Source organism: Tenrec ecaudatus, chromosome 10, assembly GCF_050624435.1.
Source record: "Tenrec ecaudatus isolate mTenEca1 chromosome 10, mTenEca1.hap1, whole genome shotgun sequence".
NCBI classification, from domain to species: domain Eukaryota; kingdom Metazoa; phylum Chordata; class Mammalia; order Afrosoricida; family Tenrecidae; genus Tenrec; species Tenrec ecaudatus.
Genome location: NC_134539.1, coordinates 53,166,296 through 53,189,772, shown reverse-complemented (window position 1 = coordinate 53,189,772; position 23,477 = coordinate 53,166,296). Strand labels below are relative to the sequence as shown.

General features: G+C 44.6%; 1 protein-coding gene across 1 annotated transcript in view; it reads right to left on the bottom strand.

The window, feature by feature from the left end:
- The window catches only part of PAPPA (pappalysin 1), a 281,949-nt gene that overhangs the window by 169,778 nt on the left and 88,694 nt on the right, over positions 1-23,477 (bottom strand). Inside the window, exon 7 of the mRNA XM_075560393.1 lies at positions 19,321-19,819. Within this exon, the coding sequence (XP_075416508.1) occupies positions 19,321-19,819 (499 nt within the window). The remainder of the gene's footprint in view (positions 1-19,320; positions 19,820-23,477) is intronic.

The following is a 23,477-nucleotide window of genomic DNA, read 5'->3' as shown; positions in this document are numbered from 1 at the left end:
TGATCTGAAAGCATCAAAAATGCCATTGTGGGGCAGCATGGCTCTGGACCAGGTGCCAGGAAAGTGCTTATGGTTCCTCCATTAAATTTTGTTGTGGTTTTGGACAAAGCAGAACTCTCTGGCCCTCATTTTCTTTGTGCAATTTAATATATATATATATATATTTATATTACAGAGTTTCTAGTATGAGCTAGTTAGTATGGAGAACCCCCAAATTATGAAGACGCCATCTTTGATCTTGGACAACTGAAAGGGTAAAAGTAGGGTCAGTGGATATAACATGGTTGTAATATAAGCTACTCTCTGAAAAGCTCAAGAGAACGCGGTTGAAACGATGAGGAAAACGTAGGGAGAGGTTTTTAGTCAACTGCATTAGCTTGGTTCCCCTCGACAAGTTTTCTTAGCACCCCATCCATTGGTAGAAAGCTCAGCTGCCTTTATTTATTAATCAGATCTTGAATGCCTGCTTTCCACGCGCATGCTACATGTTCCCAGGACAACAAACAAGCAAACAAGCCCAACCCAGCCTGTTGTTCTTGCCCTGTGACATCCCTGTGCCTAGCCGAGAGCTGCTGTAGGGTACATCTCCCACATTATCTGTGGAAATAATTCACAGTTTGAGGAAGGACACCTGGGGAAAGAACAGAAAGACATAACTATGGAGTACGTGATCCGAGGGTGGAGAACATCATGAACCAAGCCATAGGCGTGCTTTGCTAGTGGAGCACATCTAATTCCGACCAGGCTTCAGGACAAGCCACAGGAAGTGGTCAAGTTTTACTAGAATAGCTTATGAAGATGTGTCGTGGATAATAGATAGATGATTCTTAGGGTGCTAGAGCCTGAGGTGGCCCGGGCAGGGAAGCTGTGTAGGAAAGGCAGGGACCTGGGCAGACGGGTTTCCTAAACCCTGCTCCCTAACTCTCCCAAGCTGTAGAAGGGCTAAGGCTAACGGAGTTAGTGAGCCAGCCGTCACATCTCTGTTCAGCCCAGGTTCTCTCTAAACCCATCATCCTCTGTCCTTCAGGACTCAGATGTAGACCGAGTCCCTTTTCACTTAGTGTCCCGTAGTAAAGCACAGCTGTGGCGATTCCCATTACCGAGAAGCACAGCTGTGGTAAATCCCATTACCGAGAAAGGATCTTTGGGGAGGAAAGCAGTCTTTTGCATTGTAATACTCATTCTCTTATTCCTCCTGGTGACCTCCAGGCTGGACCAAACAAATAAGGAATGAGACATGAGGGGTTTGAGAGTTGGGTGGGCATTTGGTTACACAGGTAACAAAATGGATTCTTTTCTTCTTGTTAACGCTGCGCTTGCTTTGAATAAAGCTGAGAAAGGAGCAAATGTATACATCCAACTGATTAATTCCAGCCGCCTTTGATATAATTGTCCAAAGATTTGCCCTGGTACCAATTGAAAACACAGTAGCAAATTTAATAAAACTAACAGTTTGCAGCCAAGGTCTTTGTTATTCTGTTTTAATCATTTTTTACCACCAATTGAAATGATTTTCTACTTTCTTGGTGCAATGAAATAAAACCCAAGGGAAAGGATGAAGGGCAATGTGGAAATTGTAAAAGACCTGGAGCTTCAAATCCTAGGATAAGGTTAACAGGAGCTTTGAGATTTTAACTGGTTATTTGTGTCAGGCTGAAGTTGGAAGGAACGATATTTACCAGTTTGGGTGGGGGTGGGGGACTCCACACCTGGAGAGTATTAGAGAAGAGAGAGAGGAAAGTATGGACCAGGGACTCCTGTTTTTTCCTGAATGCAACTAAAGGAGACGTGTGACAGTTTCCCCAAACATTCTGCTGGTGATTGACAGGTCTCTTGATTACAGAGCAAGGGCCTGTGACAAGCTGACCGGTCGCCAAGGGCTCTGGGAGCCAAAACACCAGATACAGTCGGAGGTAAACAAGCCGTGCAGCACAGTGTGAAAGTCGAGGCCCAGGCGGGGCCAGCGCGCCCACCGGAGGGACCCAGAGACAGCTGCTGATTGAGCGGCACTAACTGAACACAGTTGTTGGGGACCAGAGGCCAGTGGGGAAAGCAATCTCCTTTCTCTTCCCTGTGGCCTCTCTGGGTGGCCAGCAATTTTATTACTGGCAGAGGGCAAGCCCAACAGCGTTTTAGAATTTGGCACCACATCTAAAAACATTCAGGGGCCGGTTTTTCTTTCTCTTGTCCCCTGCCCTCCCCTGAATGCTTTGGGGTCGGTGAAAGCGGGCCGCAGCTAGCGCGCTACATTTCCCCTCCCTGCTGAAACCCATGTGCTCTTGGGGGAAAATGTAATCCTTATGTTTCTGATTCATTTACACTTAACTCATCAAAACACTATTTTGTAAGAGCTATTTGATGTCCACAGACTTCTTCGGAGCCCTTTTGTAAACCTTGTTTCTTAGAAGCAGGAAGTCACGTTTTCTGATGAGATGGAGAACTTGAACCTGCAAGGTTGAGTTTGTTTTGAAACGAGGGTTCTTGGACAGTCACGTGGATTCTGTGCGTAGCCAAATGTATTCTCTCATTTCCTATACAACCCCCCACCCCCACCCCTGCCAGCTGCCTTGACGCGACTGAAGTCAGCTCCAGATGATTTCACTCCGAGCAAGCAACCCAGGAGAGACTTCTCCATGATCAGAGAGCCAAGGGCACACCTGAGTCTCAAACTCTGGCCAAACTCCAGCCCTCTGCTTTGTGGGGGTACAGGCACTCTGATGGGGAGTCAGGGACTCTCTTTCAACGCAGTGCCCCTTCCTCCCTTCCTGGGCTCAGGTCTCTCATTTACAGATGAACAGTCCTGGCTTAGTGGAAGAGCAATGCTCCTCCCAGGTCTGAGACTTGAGCATCGTTGAATTCTCTCTGCTTAGAAATTTGTGGTGATTGGGTTCCTAAACCAGAAACTGAGCTCAAGAAGGAGACAGAAATGTCGGGATCACAGCTGGAGAAAGGCAGGGATTACTTTAACGTCCTTCCAGTGAGAGGAGAGCTAAAAGGCCAGAGGACGGGAAGGCGCACCTTGTTCTGGGTGACAGATGAGACCAACGGCAGAATCCAGCTTGCTAGGCGCTTTGGCCTGGCATCCTTGGTTGGAAATTTTCAGTCCGCAGAATTCTGAAGCTGGAGCAAAAATGCCAGTTTGCACTCTGACGACAAGATGTGAACGTCGACAGGAGAGTGGAAGGGGAGACTGGCATGCCTTTGCATGAGGCACAGTGAGGTGGTGTCTGGCTTGTATTAAAGCCCATGAGCAAATGATTAATTCTGGGTTGAAAACAAAGCCTTGCCTTGTAACATTATAGGTATTAGTGCTATGGAAGATTAGCCCCAAGACCACCCGGGGGACCTCTTTAGAACATTGGACTATGCGTTGAGAATCAGTAGATGATGAAAACAGGTGGCCCCCATAGGGACTTTATCCCCCAAAGCTCCCTACCCCCAACACATACACACACACACACACACACGCACACGCACATGCACATGCATGCATTCCCGGTCCTCAAGTGCTCCTGGAACTTTACAGAGGGGAGACCTGCCATGCTTAAAAGTGCTGCAGCTGTTTGCCTGACACTAATTCATATGTCGGCATCTAGAAGCCAATTGTGAATTCACCGTGCTCCTCTTCTCCACCTTCAGCCAAACATGTCTGTCCCCCCACATTCTGTTTCAGCGATGCCAGTAACACAGGCATCTTCCATGACTCACTCGTCTGCCTCCTCCATCGGATCCGACATCTGATACTCCTGTCCCATTAATATCACTCAGCCCCATCCCGTTCTCTCATCTCACCTCAACTCTCCTAGCCCAATAATATCATCTCCTGCTTCCATTTTGGCAATATTATCTTAGCTGGCCTCAACCTTCACCTGCATGTAAACCAATGGGGTACTCTAAAACCAAATTCAACCAGGACTCCCCACTTACCTAAAGATAGTCAGTGGTTTCTGGTCAGCCTCAGAATGAAGTTCAGACTCTTCTGCTTGGCTTCCTAAAGCTACATTATCCATCATGATCTGTTCCCATCAACTTTTCCTGCTTCATTTCTCCCACTCTTCTCTTCCCGTTCTATCCCTCAAAGACCATAAGCAATCCCATCAACTTTCCCCTGGCTAAACCCTCTGACCCTAGCTTAGATTCTCTCTATTCCAAGTGGTCCCCACTGGTCCATTTATGCCACGTACTTGTCTTATCCTAAGCCCTTTCCTGACTATTTTGTCTCCCTTATTTTTGTGTCCATCTCTTGCAATAACTGGACCGAGTTTTCAGAGGACTGGGGCTGTCCCTTGTCTGATTTATCTCAAGGACTTATATCAAGACCTGCCACGAAGCTTGGGCTAAAGTAATGCCTGTTGAATGAATGAAAGTCTGAACTACACTGTCTGGTCCAATTCCTTTATTTTAAATATAGGAGAACTGAGACCGTAAGAGGAGGGGACATGCTCTAAGGTCCTCTTGTGCCCGTTAGATCCTCTGATAACGAACTTATAAACTAGTTAACTCATAAGTCAATCACTTTGAACTTATGAATGAAGAGACAGACATCCAATATACTGGACAAGATTTGCCTTATTGTGAATTTTTAACAGAAAGTTTGATCTGCCAGGGCTTATTCATTGGTTTACTCATCAATTAATAAGGAAACCTATTTGATGTCCACCTTGCATGAGCGGCAGAGGACTGTGTGGTACGTATTACCTACCCCCTACCTTTCTGTTAACTCAAAAGGCTTAGACAACTGACGGTGGGGAGAAAAGGAAACAAATAAAGAGCAGACAATATTTCTTCCTATGACAAGAAAGTGACGGCCAGTATTCTAGTGGTGGGGGAACAGGAAAAAATGTATCCCCCAAATTCTGAAATTGTTTCAGACAGGCAGCTTGGTAACTATAGGAGAAAGAGAACCAAAGGCGAGAACCGCAGGGTAGTTGGAAGGCATACTTTAGAAATGGCCACTCTCCCAAGTGGGAGTCCAGACTCACTGCTAACGTGTTACATAACACACTCCCCCTCCCTTAGTACGAGTTTGCCCTGGAGCGTGATGCAAACAGAATAGCCAAGCTGGGATGAGGTGCATGGTCAGATAGATGCACTTACATCTTACAAATGGGGGCTTAGGCCCCTGGTTGGGGAGTCGCTTGACCAAGGACACAGAGCAAAATTTCCGGAGACCAGCACTGGAATTCGGCATTCTGAATTCCAGGAAATTTCCCCTTTCCTTAGCAGCTATAGAGATTAAAGTGCAATCTATCTTTTTCTTTCTTTCTTTCTTTCTTTCTTTCTTTCTTTCTTTCTTTCTTTCTTTCAAATATAGCACTTTACTATAGAAACTCTGGTCATTGCTCAATGGGAAGCTATTTTATGTGTGTGCCTTTGCGTGTTAACTGTGTGCACATATTCTCCAGCCTGGCTTTGGCCAAGAACAAGCCTAATGAAAGCCAAACAACAGAAAGAATCACGAATGTTTAAATTTTATAGTTTCCAAGATTGCATCATGCTCTTTCAAGTCTATTATCTCATTACTTCTTCAAGACACCTTGACTCCCCATCCCCACCCCATGAGTTTGTAAAGGCCAGTTTACCAACTGCTCTTTCCAGGGGAAGGAGCTGAAACTCCAATAATTGAAGCGACTTTGTCAGGGTAACACAACAAAGCAGTCATGGCCTGGTCTTGGAATCTTATCTCCTGATTATAAATATGCAACAACTGTAAAAACAAGCAAACAAACAAATAAATAAAACCAAGATTAAAAAAACCCTAAACCTAATGCCAAGAAGTGAATCTGGATCCATAGCAACCTTATAATACAAAGGTCAAATGAAAGGTTCCTAACCCAAAGTCATCTGAGATCACCTCCCAAATGTATCATATCACTGATTGGGTATGTGTGAGTCAGCTCTGTAGCTTCTCTGAACATCTTCTAGGAAGTAAGAAAAAGTTGCACCTCTTTGTCATTCGGATAGCCAACGGAGGTCATGTTTAAAAACAAGTGCCCAGAGCTGACTGTGGTGGCAATTACACAATACTGCTCAACGTGATTGAGCTATGGAATGATACGCGTGAATTGCCAATGAATGACAACTGTTTAAAAAGAGTCCCCTCTTAGGCATATTTTATGCCCTGTGGGAGACATTTGAGACTGTCTTCTCCTATGAAGATGTATAGCCTTGGAAACCCAGTCTAAGGGATCACTGTGACCTGGATTGATTCGATGGCAATGGTCATGGTGGTGGGATTGTATTCTACCACATCACTGCCCTGCTTGTGTGTCATCAAGCTGATTCCAGCTCAGTGACCTTATAGGATAGAGGGAAGCTGTCTGGTAGGGTTTCCTACGCAACCATCTTTATGTGAGAATATTATCATGTCTCTCTTTGGAGAACCACCACCACCCCTTTTGAGAACGCCGTCAAGCGCTTACATACTGCACCACCAGGGCGCCATGTATTCTCTTATAACTTTTTACTATACGTTTCAATTTTTAATTATGTTTTTATTTGTGCTACAATTCAGCCTAGCTCTCCTGTGTTACCTCTGAACAAGGGCCCCCGCAAGCCCATAATCTCGAAGGCACTTGTGCTGAGTCTGGAAAGCTTTGAGTTGCTAAATTCTTTCCCTTGCTCGCGTAGCGCCAAAGCCTGTATTTCATCCTGAAAGGCACTTGGCTTCCGACGGATGAGAAGGAGTCATAGGTGCCCAGCTTCCAGAAATAGAATGAGATTGTGCTGACCATGGCCTCTGCTGGACCAGACTAGGAAGAGTGGTATTTTGTTCTGAGCTGGGAGCAACGACTCTCATTCCTGACACTGCTCATCTGCCCTGGTGGGCAGGACGTCAGAGTGCAGACAGAGCATGCTGGGCACGCGTGGGAGCCAGCCCCTGCTCAGAAAGAAGCACAATTTGTATCATGCCTTCAGCAACAGGTTACTGGAAACCATGCTGATCCAAGAGTGTCCTCACTTCCTCAAGCCTCCTCCTCCTCATCTGCTTCAATGTTCAAAAAACAAATGACAAAAATGTGTTCTCTGTTCTTTTGTGTGTTTATTCTGTTGCTTCTTAGAAACAAGAAGCACCAGTGTGAACATCCACCTTTCCACCCCTCAAGATTCTGCTTTCTCCTTGGCAGTAAATGTAGCAATGACTATGTTGTAGAGCAGGGGTCCTCAAACTTTTAAACAGGGGGCCAGTTCACTGTCCTTCAGATCATTGGAGGGCTGGACTATAGTTTTTTGTTTTAAACCCTATGAACAAATTCCTATGCACACCACACATACCTTATTTTGAAGTGAAAAAACAAGCAGGGCAAAAACACCCGGTGGGCCAGATAAATGTCCTCGTTGGGCCACATGTGGCCCACCGACTGTAGTTTGAGGACCCCTGCTAGAGCCCGCCAAGCACACTTCTGGGTCCAGGCAAGGAGATAGTAACTTGGCTCTAGTGTCTATTAATGGCGGGTCTTTAAGTAGTAAGTTTATCACTTTGAGTCTCATTTCTTCATCTAAAGTTGGTCACACTAATACGTCTGTCTCATCAATAGACTTGTGAAACATACAAGCAGACATCAGGGATTCCTCACACAGCTGTTATGATTAAACGTGATGGTAGTTCTGCTAGCAGTAGGTGCTACTGCTAGCACACGTGAGCGGGGTTAGATAGCACTTAGATTTGAACTCTACCGAGCCCAGACACTGGGCTGAATTTTAGTCACCATTATATCTCAAGGCTGTGACATGGTCACAAGCACAGGGTACATACTCAGTGGACACTGGTAAAATAGACCGCTGTGTACACAACAAGTAAGACTCTCTGATTCACATATGCCAGTTCCTTCCTGCCTCCTTACTTCACCCTGAGTTCTAATACCCCTGGGATAGAGGTAGGAGGACCGACATGACAATCTCAATTTCACAGCTGCAGAACTGAGGTGTGCAGAGATTAAAGACTAGGTATAATTTAAGGATAAGAATAGGTAGAAGAAATGTAAACAGACATAATAGAAGAAATATGAACAGCCAATAACATTTGCAAAGAGGCTCACTCCAAAAAATAGAGAAGGCGTGTTTCAGCCATCAGATGTGCAACGGTAAAACATTTTCATTGCACCAAACAGCACACAAGATGTAGACTAGCTGGTCTTAACATACGAATGGTGAAATGTCATGTATGTATAGCCATTTAAATTTAAAAGGCCACCGTGACTGATGACTCCTTGCAGGCAGGACCTTCTCATAAGGAGGGGCCTGGGAATCTTCCTCTCTCTGCCTTCACCTTCCCGCTGGCGGGCCACTCTGAGACCTGATGTGTCCATGGCCACTGGATCCACATGACTTTGCACCCCCAACCTGTAATCTTCCTGCATTCTGCAACATTGTGCCTGTGTGGGCCTGAAAAGGGACTAATGGACTAGCATCAAACTTATGGACTTGAGTTGACTGGGCTGGGATGTTTTCCTGATATATAACTACTTCTTGACCTAAAGCTCTTTCTTACACATATATGAGTTTCACTGGATTTGCTTCTCTAGTCAAATCGGCCTAATGTAGCCCTTGAGAGAGATGGTAACAAGTGCCTCAAAGAAGACTTGCAGAAAGATATTCACTTTACAATTTGTACTAGAAAATATCTGTAACAACCTAAATTCCCATCATTAAAGGCACGACCAGGTAGCACATTCAAACCATGGAATACTGTAAAATGGTTAAAAGGAATAAAGTCAATATAAGAACCACAATAGATAATTTTCCCAAATTATTACATTTCCCTTTCAAATCTCTACATTTGATATATGATTGAGCATGATTTCTGCCATAGCATATAGTATGTTTATTCATTCATTTAAAGTGTTAATTAATTCATTAATCAAATGTTTAGTGAGCATCCACTTGGTTTCATTGTGACAAATATATCGACTCTTATGCACCCCCCAGGTCTCAGCTGAGCTGTTACTTTCTTCAGGAAGTCTTCCCTAACCATCTCAAGCTGAGTTAAATGTCCTTCTTATGTTATCCCACAGTACATGTATTTTACTGCCATCAAAGCACTTTCCACACCGGGGTATGATCATTTGCTTCCTTGTCTGTTTCCTCTTGCAGATTATGGGTCTGACATGGATTGAATTGTGCCCGCCCCCTCCCCAACTCATGTGTCAACTTGGCTGAGTCATGAGTCTCAGTGGTCTGATGTAATCATCCCCCACTGTGTAATTTGATGTGATCAGCTAATCAGTTGTAAGGGAATTAGGGTAGACTGCTACACCTTGACACAGCGCTGACATGATGAAGTAGAAATTTCCCAAGGATGTAACTAGCATTTTTTTTAACGTTCCAAGAGAGAAGAGGAGAAAAACGTGAATGAGGAATCCAACTACCACCAAGAGAGCAAAACTGAGAAAGCAATTGTGCTTTGGACCAGGGATCTCTGTGTTGAGAACATCATAGACTCAGGGGAAGATTGATATCAAGGGGCATGTAGAACCTCCCATGAGCACTATATCTCCAAATGTTGCAAGGAGACAAAGACTTTTCTCCAGTCCAACAGAGAAAGTCTTTCCCTAGAGCTGGCACCCTGAATTTGTACTCCCGGCTCCTAAACTGAGAGAATGGCTTCTTCTTTGTGAAAGTCACTTATGTGTGCTCTTTCCAATATAGCACCACTAGGGAGCTGAGACACGCTCTGGAGGCCAAGCACGATGCCCGCACTGGTCAAGACTATGTTCCTAGCTCCAGCACAGCAGTTCTCAACCTGTGGGTTGCGACTCCTTTGGGGGTCAAACAACCCTTTCACAGGGGTCACCCGATTCATAACAGTAACAAAATGACAGTGATGAAATAGCAACGGAAATCATTTTACGGCTGGAGGGTCACCACATGAGGAATTGCATAAAAAGGTCGCCACGTGAGGAAAGTGAGAACCACTGCTCTAGCACAATGCATGGCACACAATAGACAGTAACCAGTTCCTAAGTGGGGAAAGCACCCCAAATATCACTGAACAGGATTACGTTAGTTTTTTACTATTTGGATTGCGAACGACTTAGCAAATAAACACACGGCTGGGTGAAGCACAGAAATAAATCAGGAAAATAAAGAGGTTCCAGAAAATAATGGAAGGCGTCGTTCCTTTTGACAGTCATAGTACAGACCACAGGAGCCAACCATGCCACCACTGACCCTGATTTAGGCTAAATTCTCCAAACCCTGCAACTGATATGGAACACAGAACATGTCTATGTTCTAGCTAAGATCTGGAAGCACGAGATTAATATTTTGGCAAGTTCCATTTTGTAATACTGCTGTCTCATCGCTCAGTGGGTCAGTAGGTGAAATTTCCAGTTTCTTGAAATGTGGCCTCCTCACAGAGACCCTCTGTGCCTACCTATCTAAAATTGCTAAATCCTACACAACTGGGATATTATGCAATTATTTGTCTATGGTTTGTATTATTCTTATTTCTCTCCTCCAAATCTTTTGTAAGAATCTTTTGTTGAATGAGGACTACTTCTACTCTGTTCACTTTACATCCCTGGAGTCTTGAAAAAGAGTTGGGGGTTGTTTGTAGGAATAAACCAGTATTTGCTGCTCTGAGATGCTCACGTTCCCAACACGATCACTGAAGACAAGAGGGTGCATAAGCAAATGTGATGAAGAAGGTGATGGTGCCCAGCTATCAAAAGCTATAGCTTCTGGCAGCTTAAAGGCTTGAAGGTAAACAAGCGGCCATCTAGCTGAGAAGCAACAAAGGCCACATGGAAGAAGCACACCAGCTTGTGTGATCATGAGGTATCGAAGGGATGAGGTATCAGGCATCAAAGAATAAAATCACATCATTGTGAATGAGGGGGAGTCTGGAGTGGAGACCCAAAGCCCATCTGTAGGCAACCGGACACCCTCTTACAGAAGGGTCGCAGGGAGGAAATGAGCCAGACAGGGTGCAGTATAGCAACGATGAAACATACAACTTTCTTCTGGTTCTTTAATGCTTCCTAAGCCCCACTATCATGACCCTAATTCTACCTTACAAATGTGGCTAGACCAAAGCATGTATAAGGGTACAGATAAGAACTGGAAACACAGGGAATACAGGACAGACAAACTCCTTAGGACCAATATTGAGAGTAGCCATACCAGGAGGGGAAGGGGAAGGTTGGTGGAGAAAGGGGGAACTGATCACAATGACCTACCTATAATCCCCTCCCAAGGGGATGGACAATAGACAAAGGGGTAAAGGGAGACATCGGACAGTGCAAGACATGAAAAATTAATAATAATTTATAAATTATCAAGGGTTCATGAGGGAGGGAAGGGGAAAATGAGGAGCTGATACCAAGGGCTCAAATAGAAAGAAAATGCTTTGAAAACAATGATGCCGACATATGTACAAATGTCCTTGACACAATGGATAGATGTATGGATTGTGGTAAGAGTTGTACGAGCCACGAGCCCCCAATAAAATGAATTAAAAACAAAACCAAAGACACCCCAAATACTTGCTGAGAGAGTGAAATGATGAGTGACTATTGAGGGCGCTGAGTCTTTGGCATCCAGCAGGAGATCTGCGGTCACACCTGTGAATAGCGGAGTCAGAGCCTCGGAATTCCCCCTCAGATCATCTAAGCACCTCTCTTTCTTATGTCCATTCGTGTTCTTCCAAAACATATTGCGAATGCCAAGGAGATTAGTTAAAATAGATAGGAACTGTGTTGGAACCATAATAGGTCGGAATATGAGACAAGAATTAATAGATGAAAGAATTGAGATACACAAATAAGCCAGTTGGGGGAGAAGACTTCTAAGAAGACATCTAGCTTAAAACTGAGGATCTCCACGAGAGAACAACACAAAAAGAGGCAACACAAACATATCTGCTCAGCCAAACAATAATGAGAAGCCCACATTTTGCAGCTAATAGATCTATTTGGAAACCCCAGTTCCCATTACCTAAATTTCAGATCCTCCCCATAAGTTGGAGAAGATAGTGCCTATATCAGGGGATTGTTATCAAGATTAAATCAAATAAGAGTTGAATCCTGAATCTATTCTGGACATATCAAACGGTAGCTTCCCCATGTCTCTTCACCTGCTAAACTGCTTCCGGTCCAGGAATTGATTATGGGAAGTGCATGTAATCCTGTGTCTTCTCTCTGCTCAATCTAGCACTGTGGCCAGACTGGATATATTAATCACCTCTAAAATCCTGCCTGTGTCTCATTGCAGTGTCAGTCCCTGAATAATTCAAATGATTATCAGTCTCAGTTTCTAACCCAAAGGTTACAGATTTGAGTCCACCCCGAGGTGTTTCAGAAGCAAGCTCTGATGGTCCACTTCTGAAAATCAAACAGCCCATGGAAAGACTCTGGGCGCAGCTCTACTCTCATGGCGTCACAGGAGCCTGACGTGGCTCAACGGCAACTGGTGGTGGGAGTGGATTGCCGAAGCAGCCGATGGTGTGATGTCGTGTTGGAAAACACAAAATAAAATCAACAACCAAAAAGGAACTCCTGGCCATTGAGCTGATGCCGATTTACAGCCACCTGATAGGACAGGTAGACCTGCCCCTGTGAGCTTCTGAGATGTAACTCTTGATGGGAACAGCAAGCACCATCTTTCTCTCCTGAGGCTGCTGCTGGTTTCAAATTGCTGACTGTATGATTCGCTGCCCAACACGCAACCTCTATGCCACCAGGGTTGCTGATGTACCAATCAGGGAAGTAGCATTTAGAATTAGACCTCAGTTTTTTTTCAATTTAATCATTTTATTGGGGGCTCATAAAATTCTTACCACAATCCATCCATCCATTGTGTCAAGAACATATGTACATTTGTTGCCATTGTCATTCTCAAAACATTTGCCTTCTACTTGAGCCCTTAATATCTGCTGCTCATTTTCCCCCTCCCTCCCCACTGCTCCCTACCTCATGAACCCTTCATCATTCATAAATTATTATTATTGTGTCATATATTACACTGTGTGACGTCTCCCCCACCTTCTCCTCTGCTATCCCTCCCCCAGGGACGAGGCTATACGTAGATTCTTATAATCAGTTCCCCCTTTCTAGCCTACATTCTCTCCCACGCTCCAGGCATAGACCTCAGTTTTAAACCTGGTTCTTCCATTATAAGTTTGGGCACATCACTGTTCTAAACTTTCATTTCCTCACATCAGGTTGTTGTGCAAATAAATAGTAAGCACTCATATTCTAACTGAAGAGTCAGAGGTTGGACCCCACCAGCCTCTCCAGGGAAGGAAACGGTGGCGGTCTCAATACTCCAGGGCAGTGGGCTTAGTTAGAGTTCATAAGGTGCTTAAAGCCAAGGCAAATACTCAGTAAGTGGTTATTATCCATGAACTTCACATCCCATGGGAGCATTGAGAACCAGTGGGTACTGATTCTTATACTCAAACTCTGCTGAATTCCTTTAAGAATAATAAGAAAAATTGAGTCACTGTTGACTAGGAGAGTCTAGCCACAAAGAAAAGCTTAACTTCCCTTCTTCACTTTCAGCCCAAACTGATGCTGCAAATGTCTTAATGTTGCATGGAGATTTAGTAGCACCGTTGGGGCTGAACCACTGTTTCTCTGAGGGTGTCCCATTCTTGTTCACATAAGGGGTTTTTGCTTTAAGTGAGACATTCTACATTTCCCCCCTTGTCTTGGCCAAAAGCAATCAGTCTAATAGAAGCTTCCACATGGTAAGCCCAGAAGCCCCTCTCTTCATCAATGTCACACCTTGGGAAACCATCTCCAGTGCAGATAACAGAAAGAGTAAATATTTTTGTTAAGAGAAAAAAATGAAGACAAAGGTCAAAGGGAATCATGCAATGGGTTGAGTCAGGGAAGGGAGAGAAAGCATTTTTCCCCTACTCTCCACTTTTTCCCCAAAACAGTCTTTATATAGAACTTGTATAAGAGCCAACTTATTTGATATGGAAAAAATGTGAAAGCAGCAGCACACAGACACACACGCACTCACAAAGAGGTATTTGTGGTGGGGTTCAGAACTCAAATTACCAAAAGATAAAGGAATCAGAGTGATAGTTTGACTTGGAATGAAGTATTTTGCCTTTTTCAGCATATTTTCCATTTTTCAAGTCAGGAAGCCTAGCCCAGTCCAGGCCTCCAGTAAACTCCTTGGGACTCAGGAGCTACACAGAGGATGGCTGATCCTTACCTCAGTCTGTCCCTGGTGATCGGTACAGAATCTGCTGCCAGCCAGTCCACTCGGGCTCACGGTGACTCCATGCGCTACAGAGTGGACCTGCTCTACAGTGCTTTCCTGGCTGCAATCTTCACGGAAGCAGAGCACCAGGTCTTTACTCCACGGTCTGTCACAGTCACGTGAGACTGTGACACTGTGACACCAGGAACCTGTCTGGCACCCGCCAAAGCCAAAGCCAAGCCTACTGCTGTCAAATTGGTCTTGGGTTCCCAAGGCTATAAATGCTGAATGCAAGCAGGCTGCCACCTTTTTCTCCCATGGAGCAACTGGTGGGTTCGAACTAAGGATTTTTAGGTTAGCAGTTAAGCACTTTAACCACCATGCCACTAGAGCACCTTATTTGGCACTTGGTAGGGGCTAAAGGCAAGTGACTGACAGCTGAAGGGTGCATAGAGTGGGAATGTGTGCAGTGATGGCTTAGAAGCAAGCTGACACAGATGTTGGCATCTTTACCAAGAGGTAAAGTTAATCTGGAATAACTTAGAAAAACAAACTTTGTCTAAGTCATCCCTGCAATTCCCAGTTTTCCAAACACTCCGGCACAGGGAATGTTCTCAATGCCTATTTGTATATCGACCGTGAGTGGGAAAGACTGTAAAGTTTCCTGCTTTTCGCAAAAGATCAGACAGAACGGTGGTTATTAAACCTTAACCAGTTTCCGAAACACCGGAAGTGGCCCTGCGCCAAGCGTTTCGGAATCAGTAGAAAGGCTGGAGCTGAGAATGTGAATTTCTAACACGTCTCCATTACACGTTATTATAATCATCTGGTGAAAATGTACCGTCCTGATGACCACGCCATGTCATGACCAATTACGTTAATATGAAGGAGAATGAAACAGGTAAAATGTAAGCAATTTTCAAATGCATCAGATATGTCGCATGCAGCCACATTTGAGAACCATGTATCCTGTGCAAAGGGGTCCCTAGCGGCACTGTCAGGGAAGCAATGGGCTGCTAACCACAACATCAGCAGTTCAAAACAACTCATAGACTCCAAGGGAGAGAGAGAACGCTATCTGATCCTATCCAAATGTACAGCTTGAGAAATCCCAGGTAGGGTCCCCTGAGTCAGAATTTCCTCGATGGCAGTGGATCTGAATTCCGTGCAAAAGGAGCTCTGATGATACTGTGTAATAAGCTGTTACACACAAGGCCGATGGTTCACAGTTTGAGCAACTCTGAGTGAGGAAGAGAGAAAGAGAAGGCCGTGTGCTCTGTACAAACTTAGTCTTGGGAATCCTAGAAACGGTTCTGCTCTGTTCTATAGGGTAGTGCCTACAGAGAGTGGGTGATCCAGTGTAGCTTTCTCCTTGTAGACCTATGACCCTGGGAACTAGAGAGGGTAAGTGACTTGCCTAGATCACAGAGCTCTTGCTTCTTCAATTGAATGTCAACCATTTCACACTTATCAACTTCTGTCTGCTCTCACAGGCTCATAATTCCAGGCGAACAATAATGAAAGCTGTGTTTAAATTGAGGTTTCACAATGTCAATGATTTTCCTCTCTATTGTTTTATGAAGAGATTTTAAGGGGGCTTCCATTTATGGGACTTTACCGATCTAGACAACTGAAGAGACGAGAGAGACAGGGTTGTGGGGTATTTTCAAGGCAAGGCAATCCTTTAAATTTTAAATACATTCTCAGTCACACACCCAGGGCTCCCTCAGAGTTCTCAAACAGATGTTCTCCATCTCTGAGTCGAGGAGTGGGCAAGGGCTTGCTTGTGATGTGCACATTAATTGCTGGCATGTAAGAGGAAGTGGTGGAAGAGTGTTTGAAAGTGGTTCTGTCTCTTAAAAAAGATTAAACGTTTCCTCCAGAACTGGATTTCTATGAATGATTGGCTTAGTAAATATTTCCAAGGCGATAGAGCAGAGATTTTGGTTTACATTGTCTTCAAACTAAAAGAAGAGCCATCAAAGGCCTGTGGAGGAGACGGTTGACTTTGGCAATGTCATCAGGGGGAAGAAGAAAGACAGACTCAAAGAGACTGACTCCTTGTCGCACATTAATAGGTGGATGGGCTGGAATGGAAAACTGAGCTGTTCTTCCTCTTCCTCCCAGGACTCACCTGCACACAGCTGTGTTCAGTAAGTGTTGTTTAGTGGTTGACGACAAAGCCTCCTGCTGCCCCAATTAGGTGGCTACGCCTCCTGCATCCCCTCTTAAAACGAACACTGGTTACGGGCACTGGCTCTTGCAGCCTGGAGAGAGTCCACACCGTTTCCCAACCGTGTGAGCTTAGACAAGTCGCACACATCCCTACGCTGTGGTGTCTTTCTCTGTAAAGTGAGAATGATAACAGAGCGGGGACCGTGGACAACCTCAAAGAAGTAAGAGCTACAGAAACTGTAGCGCACATGGTGTGGAACATAGTAAAAGCCCCCACAGCTTCATTCTAAGGTGGGCTTTCTGGACGTAAACAAAAAAACAAAAGTCCTGAGAAGGTCTGAGGGTAGAAATGAGAGAGATGTGACTCGCAAAACTAAAATACGGAGATAAGCCTGTGCTCACAAAAAAAGCTGTGATAGTGTGCTGTGACTGCTCACAAGCAACAGGAAAAGCAAAGCAAAAAAGGCCCATCATTCCAATCGGACACCCCTTACAGGAGGGTCGCAAGGAAGAGATGAGCCAGTCAGGGGTCAGTAGAACACTGATGAAACATGCAACTTCCCTCTAGTTCTTTAATGCTCCCCACCCCCCACTGTCATGATCCCAATTCCACCTTACAAACCCGGCTAGACCAGAGCATGTACACTGGTATAGATAAGAGCTGGAAACACAGGGAATCCAGGACAGACGACCCCACCCCCCAGGACCAATAGTGAGAGCAGCAATACCAGAAGGGGTAGGGGAAGGTCAGGGGAGAAAGGGGGATCCCCTTCCCAGGGGGACAGTCAACAGAAAAATGGGGGAAGGGAGACAGCGGTCAGAGTAAGACATGAATTTTTTTTATACCTTTTATTTTTTTAACATTTTATTAGGGACTCATACAACTCTTATCACAATCCATACATATACTTAAGTCACTTAAGCCCTTTGTATCAAGTCCTCTTTTTTCCCCTCCTTCCCTGCTACCCCTCCTTCATGAGCCCTTGATAATTTATAAATTATTATTTCGTCTTATCTTTCCCTATGCGGCATCTCCCTTCACCCCCTTTTCTGTTGTCCGTCCCCCAGGGAGGAGGTCACATGTAGATCCTTGTAATCGGTCCCCCCTTTCCAACCTACTCACCCTCTACACTCCCAGTATCACCCCTCACACCCCTGGTCCTGAAGGTGTCATCAACCCTGGATTCCCTGTGCCTCCAGCTCCTATATGCACCAGTGTAAAACCTCTGTTCTATCCAGGCTTGCAAGGTAGAATTCGGATCATGGTAGTGTGTGTGTGTGTGTGGGGGGGGGGTTTGGGGGAAGCATTTAGGAACTGGAGGAAAGTTGTATTCTTCATCGGTGCTACATCGCACCCTGACTGACTCATCTCCTCCTCTAGACCCCTCTGTGAGGGGATCTCCACAGTGGCCGACAGATGGGCTTTGGGTCTCCACTCTGCACTTCCCCCTTCATTCACTATGGTAAGATTTTTTTTTTTGATGATGCCTTATACCTGATCCCTTTGACACCTCGTATTGCACAGGCTGGTGTGCTTCTTCCATGTGGGCTTTGTTGCTTCTGAGCTAGATGACTGCTTGTTCACCTTCAAGTCTTTAAGACCCCAGACACTATCTCTTTTGATAGCTGGGCACCATCAGCTTTCTTCGCCACATTTGCTTATGCACCCGTTTGTCCTCAGGGATCGTATCATGGAGGTGTGCACCCAATGATATGATTTTTTGTTCTTTGATGTCTGATAACTGATCCCTTCGGAACCACATGATCACACAGGCTGATGTGTTCTTCCATGTGGGCTTTATTGTTTCTGAGCTAGATGGCTGCTTGTTTATCTTCAAGCCTTTAAGACCCTAGATGCTATCTCTTTTGATAGCCAGGCACCATCAGCTTTCTTTACCACATTTACTTGTTCACCCGCTTTGGCTTCAGCAGCTGTGTCGGGAGGGTGAGCATCACAGAATGCCAATTTAATAGAAGAAAGTATTCATGCATTGAGGGAGTGCTTGAGTAGAGGCTCAAGGTCCTTCCACCACCTTAATACTAAATCTATAAATATAGGCACATAGATCTATTTCCCCATCCTCATATATATATTTGCATGTACATGTCTTTGTCTAGACCTCTATAAATGCCATTTGCCTCCTAGCTCTTTCCTCTATTAAAGAAAAATAAATTATCAAGGGTTCGTGAGGGAGGGCGGGCAGGGAGAGAGGGGAAAATGAAGAGTTGATACCAAGGGCTCAAGTAGAAAAAATGTTTTTAAAATGATGATGGGAACATATGTACAAACATGCCTGACACAATGGATGGATGGATGGACTGTGATAAGAGTTGTACAAGCCCCCAATACAATGATTAAAACAAAATTTTAAAAGCGTCATTGAGACCTAGGATCCATGGATGTGAACGTCTCTCCCACACCATCAAATAAAATAAAACAAATATCTTGACTGCTGATGTTGAGCTTTCAGCAAAACTCTCATTTGATTACTCATGAGAGTACCCAGTCCCCAGCCAACCCGACATAACTTCACCCCCTTTTCATCGACCAAAAAGACGATCAGAATGCACGTCTCTTCTTCAATTTAATATGAGAAGAAACCCACTAGCAAAATTCCATTCTTCTACTTTCATTAATACTAGATCACTTTCTCATTGTAAATCTCTTCCAACCTCTTTATCTGTTTTTTCTCTCTTTTATCTTATGAATGGGGAAGCTAAGTTTCAGAGAGATCTGGGAGGCTTTCCATCACGCAGCAGAGTTCCTACCCAAATATAGGATCTGGGCTTGTTGTCTATTGCTCTTCCCATCAAATCAACTCTGCCCTATTAGAACAATTCCACACCTAAAATTGGGTCATGAATCACACCAGAAATGATTTGGGCTATGATGGTAATTTTTCTTCTAGTCGAGATTCTGTGGAATCTCCTAACATCCCTCCATAGCCCACCCACTTAAACATCTCTCTAGCCAGATAGCGTACTTACGTGTCCATGAATCTTCTATTGAGGTGTAGGGTTGAGGCCACACCCTCCTTGAGCGGTGGATCCCGGACTACCTTATACTGTAAGGGCTTACACTCAAGGCAAAGTGGCGTGTCCGCATGGGAGGTCAGCATGGCGGCATCAATCTCCAAGTGCTGATCCAATGTGTAGATCTGGATCCCAGAGACCTCCTCGTCCACACCCAGGAGTTTAATGGTCAGTGGGACATCACAGAAGACATTCTGAGGGCCCAAGGAGATGTTCTTCCCACTGACAGTCATCAGTTTGATATCATTGACAGCCCCGCTGGAGTCCCAGTCAGTGGAGACAAAGGTCACCCAGATGGTCAGAGATTCGGGGACCAAAGGGTAGCGGAATTCCAGTTCGAGGTAGCAACCTTGAGGCTCGGGACAGGCTGGAGGGACCATGTGCTGGTGGACGCCTGAATTTGGGCTCCATGTTCTGACACTGGACTTACAGGGTTGCTCCACATCTGGATGGCCTGTGAGGAACAGACAAACTCATGAGATCCTAAAGTATGGTGCTTGGAGTTTTGTACGCGTTTTAGGCGAGACTGGTCTTAGTAAAGCTCAGGCAGAGAGGATTTTTAGTATCTTGGAGAATCTGCTATATGTGCAGCATCTAGCTTGTCCTTCTTTCCGTAACACAGATCTTGAAAACATCACCAGACATTTGGTTAAAAAAAATTTACATTCAAGTCATAGTCTTACATGAAGTCTAGGTCCAAATTCCCCATCCTCAACTCCTACTTGTTGATTATGATGGAAAGAACACAGTGACACCTTTGCTATGGGACACAGCAAATCCCATTAGCTTGTTGAATTCTATAAGGACTGATTTCAATTGCACAGGTGAGGAGATGAAGGCTCACCAACATGGAGCGAATTACCCGAGGTAGACAACTGAAGTGTAAAGGCCAGCATTAGGATCCAGTTCTAGCTCACTCTAAGCGCACACAAATGTTTTTTGTTTAAAAACAAAAATCCCATATTGGCCTCAGTGGACAGTAAAATAAAGCAGAATCCACGTGCTACTACTGCCTTTGGCACAACGAACTTGAGATGCCAGAGAATTTCCCACAAAAAGTAGGTGACGCTGGCGAGGATCTGGTCCTCAAATCGAAGGTGCTGGGAGAAAATGTCTAGAACCGTGAATGACAGAGCTGGACAGTAAACCGTCTTGGAACCATCTCCACTTCCTCTCCCCTTCTCTCCATCCCCCATGAGGTCATCCCAGACCACTGAGCTACTCTGCTCGGTCTGCTTGGACGCAGGAAGGGGAGGGCTGTGTCGGGGGTGCGGACAGAAAAGGAGGGACTCTTCTAGTCTTTCCCCAGTGAGCTCAGCCTGAAGTGACTTCTGAATGTTTCTCCGCTGAGGTCACTCGTCCTAGGCCCTCCGAGAGCTTTTTTTGCACTGTTGAGAAAAGTAATCAAGACTCCATGTAATGATTGGCTTTAATTTACTTAAAGGAATCCAGTGAGAGAGACAAATCAGCTGGTGAGTGGATGACAGAGGATCTCAAGTCAATCAATCAGTCGCTTTAGATTTTCCTTATCACTAGTGGCCTGTGGGGCTGAGGTGCTATACGTTTATACTGCTAAAGGAAAAGAGCATATTGTTTTCCCCTAAAAAGGCTTAGTGAAGTTACAGCTTACCAGGAATCATGACACCATGAATACTGGCAAGCCACTGACGGTGGGAAAGCTATTCCAGTACAGGCTAAACATGCCTCCTTCCTCTCTGTCTCTGCCTAGGCAAGGGACAAGAAGGAGGGAAGAAACAGAGGAAATGAAGAGAAGAGAAAAGGGGAACAAAGAAATGCACAAAGACTTTTAGGATATCATGAGCCAGAACAAGAAGCAGTGCCAACAACGGCAAGGTTCCCTCCCCCCCCCCCACCCCTCCCTGGGCTCAGTGTGCTCATGGGTTCACAGAATCCGCCGGCTGGAAGTGACCCTCAGGTTGGTGTGAATCATCAAGGTGCTGCCTTTCTTCTCGTCTACTCCCAATGCCCTGAGAGGCTCTCTGGACTTCGTGGGTCATTGGCCCACGTACAAGGGGACTTCTAACAGTCTGTAGTAAAATAGACTTAGATAATGGAATTTTTCTGTGAATTTTTTGAAGCCCCTCGTATATCACTTATTCATCCAATAAACTTTTAAGATAGTCGTCATTTCTGTTTCCTTTTTTAATAGCTCTCTTTCTCTCACTGCATAGGCACTCCACTGAAGACAATGCTTGGCCCATAGAAAGTCCACATTCAATATTTGTTGAATGTTACTGTTGCGTGCATAAGACTGATGGAGCCTCTCACCCACAGTCCACCAGCTAAGACAGGATTGTACCAGAATGTGAATCAGAAATTGAATTTCTACTTCTTCTGGCTATGTCACTTGTGTGTGCATCTCAGTCATGACTGCTCAGCTTCTCATCCACTAACGTGCCCGAAACCTGCGCTGTTTGAGCTAGCAGTTAGCAAGCACATATGACCCTTAGAATGATTCAAAATTCAATACAATTTTAAGTCCAATTCTTCACTCATACCGTCTGTAGTCTGAGGGCCCTATGGCGACCTCTAGCAATTACACTGCCTCATGTAAACATAAAAAGTATCTATCGTTACAGGAAGTTCTACTGAGGACTGCTGCTGTTAACTCTGACACTCACTGATGCCAATTTCCACATAAGATGTTTTCATGATGATGATGATGATTAACGCTCCATTTTTTTGTCAAAGCAATTTGTGCTTATGGTTAAAAAAATGGAAAACAAGGGCAGTGAAAATGAGCAGGGGAAACAAAATCACACTTTCTTATAAAGGAAGAAGTCCCAACTTTCTCTTATTTCTTTCCCATTCCTGTTTCTATGTACTGTATTGACTTTGTAAAACAATTTCCTAATTTATTTTGAAGGGAATGTCATTTACTTAACAAATGGACAGGTCGAATGTTTAGCATTGTAGCCATGGACTTGGGCCATTTGCTTCTGTTATCATTGTCCTTGTAAAGCCCCTGCTAAATCGGAGCTGTTACAATGATGGCTGAAAAAGTAGAAATACACTTGGCTGCTGGCCGGGAAGAGCTGTTGTTGTGGACATATGATCCTGACTTTTGGTACCTTGTTAACTTCCCTAGTAAACCCCCACACTTGTGAAAATCCAAACCAAACCAGAAAACAACAAATACATGACCATACTGCATAGCATCCAACCTCACGGTCATTGTCATATATGAGGGATGATGAGACACACAGAACAGACACTACCATTAAAAAGTGCTGTGACTATGAGCTTCCACTAAGGGCCATGCACGGGCGCAGGTGCTATATTGACTTTATGCCATTTCATCCACAAACATTCCTACCAGACAGATAGGCGTCACAATCTCTACGTTAGAGATTAAGGAGCCAAGAGGTAGAGCAGGAAGTCACTCCCTCAGTGCCCCTTTGTAAGTGGAAAGCACTGGTTCTCTGTACCAGATGTACCTGTAGGGCTTGACAGACGGGACATGGGTCCTGGCATTAGAATGGAGATTAATCTCAACTTGAAGAAGGGAAAACAAGTGTCCCAGAGAAGGAATTCCCATCACGTGTCATATATTATGCCAAGAGTTTTTCACGGAGAGGAGGGTATATTACCATTCCCATTTTATAGAGGGGGAAAATGAGACTCAGTAAAGGGACATGTCCAAGATCTGAGATCACAAGTAGTAGAATTAAAATCAAGAACAAAACTTAACTGACTAAGGTGATCAATAGTTGGTATCATTCTGTGTTATGATTATATTATTGGGTCTGTAGATTTTTCTCATTCAATGACTAGCTCTTGGAGATTGCCTCATATCTTTTCCATATCTTTTAACCTTCCTGTTTAGATCCCAGGAAGGCCAAGCGAGTGAATGAATGAACTTGTGCAGCCTGGCCAGATGGAATCCTGAAGGAACCAACCTGTGAGATCCTGGAGATTTGTCTGTCCCTCAAAGAAAACACCTGAGTATATGTTGGTGGACTTTGGACATTTACCTGTCGCCTCCTCCTTCATTTTTAATAGGATTTCTCTCTCTCCTCTCTATGGTTCCACCGCATCTGATGCTTCTACGAACCATGAACTTGGCTTTTGTGACATCTTTGCTTTCTGTA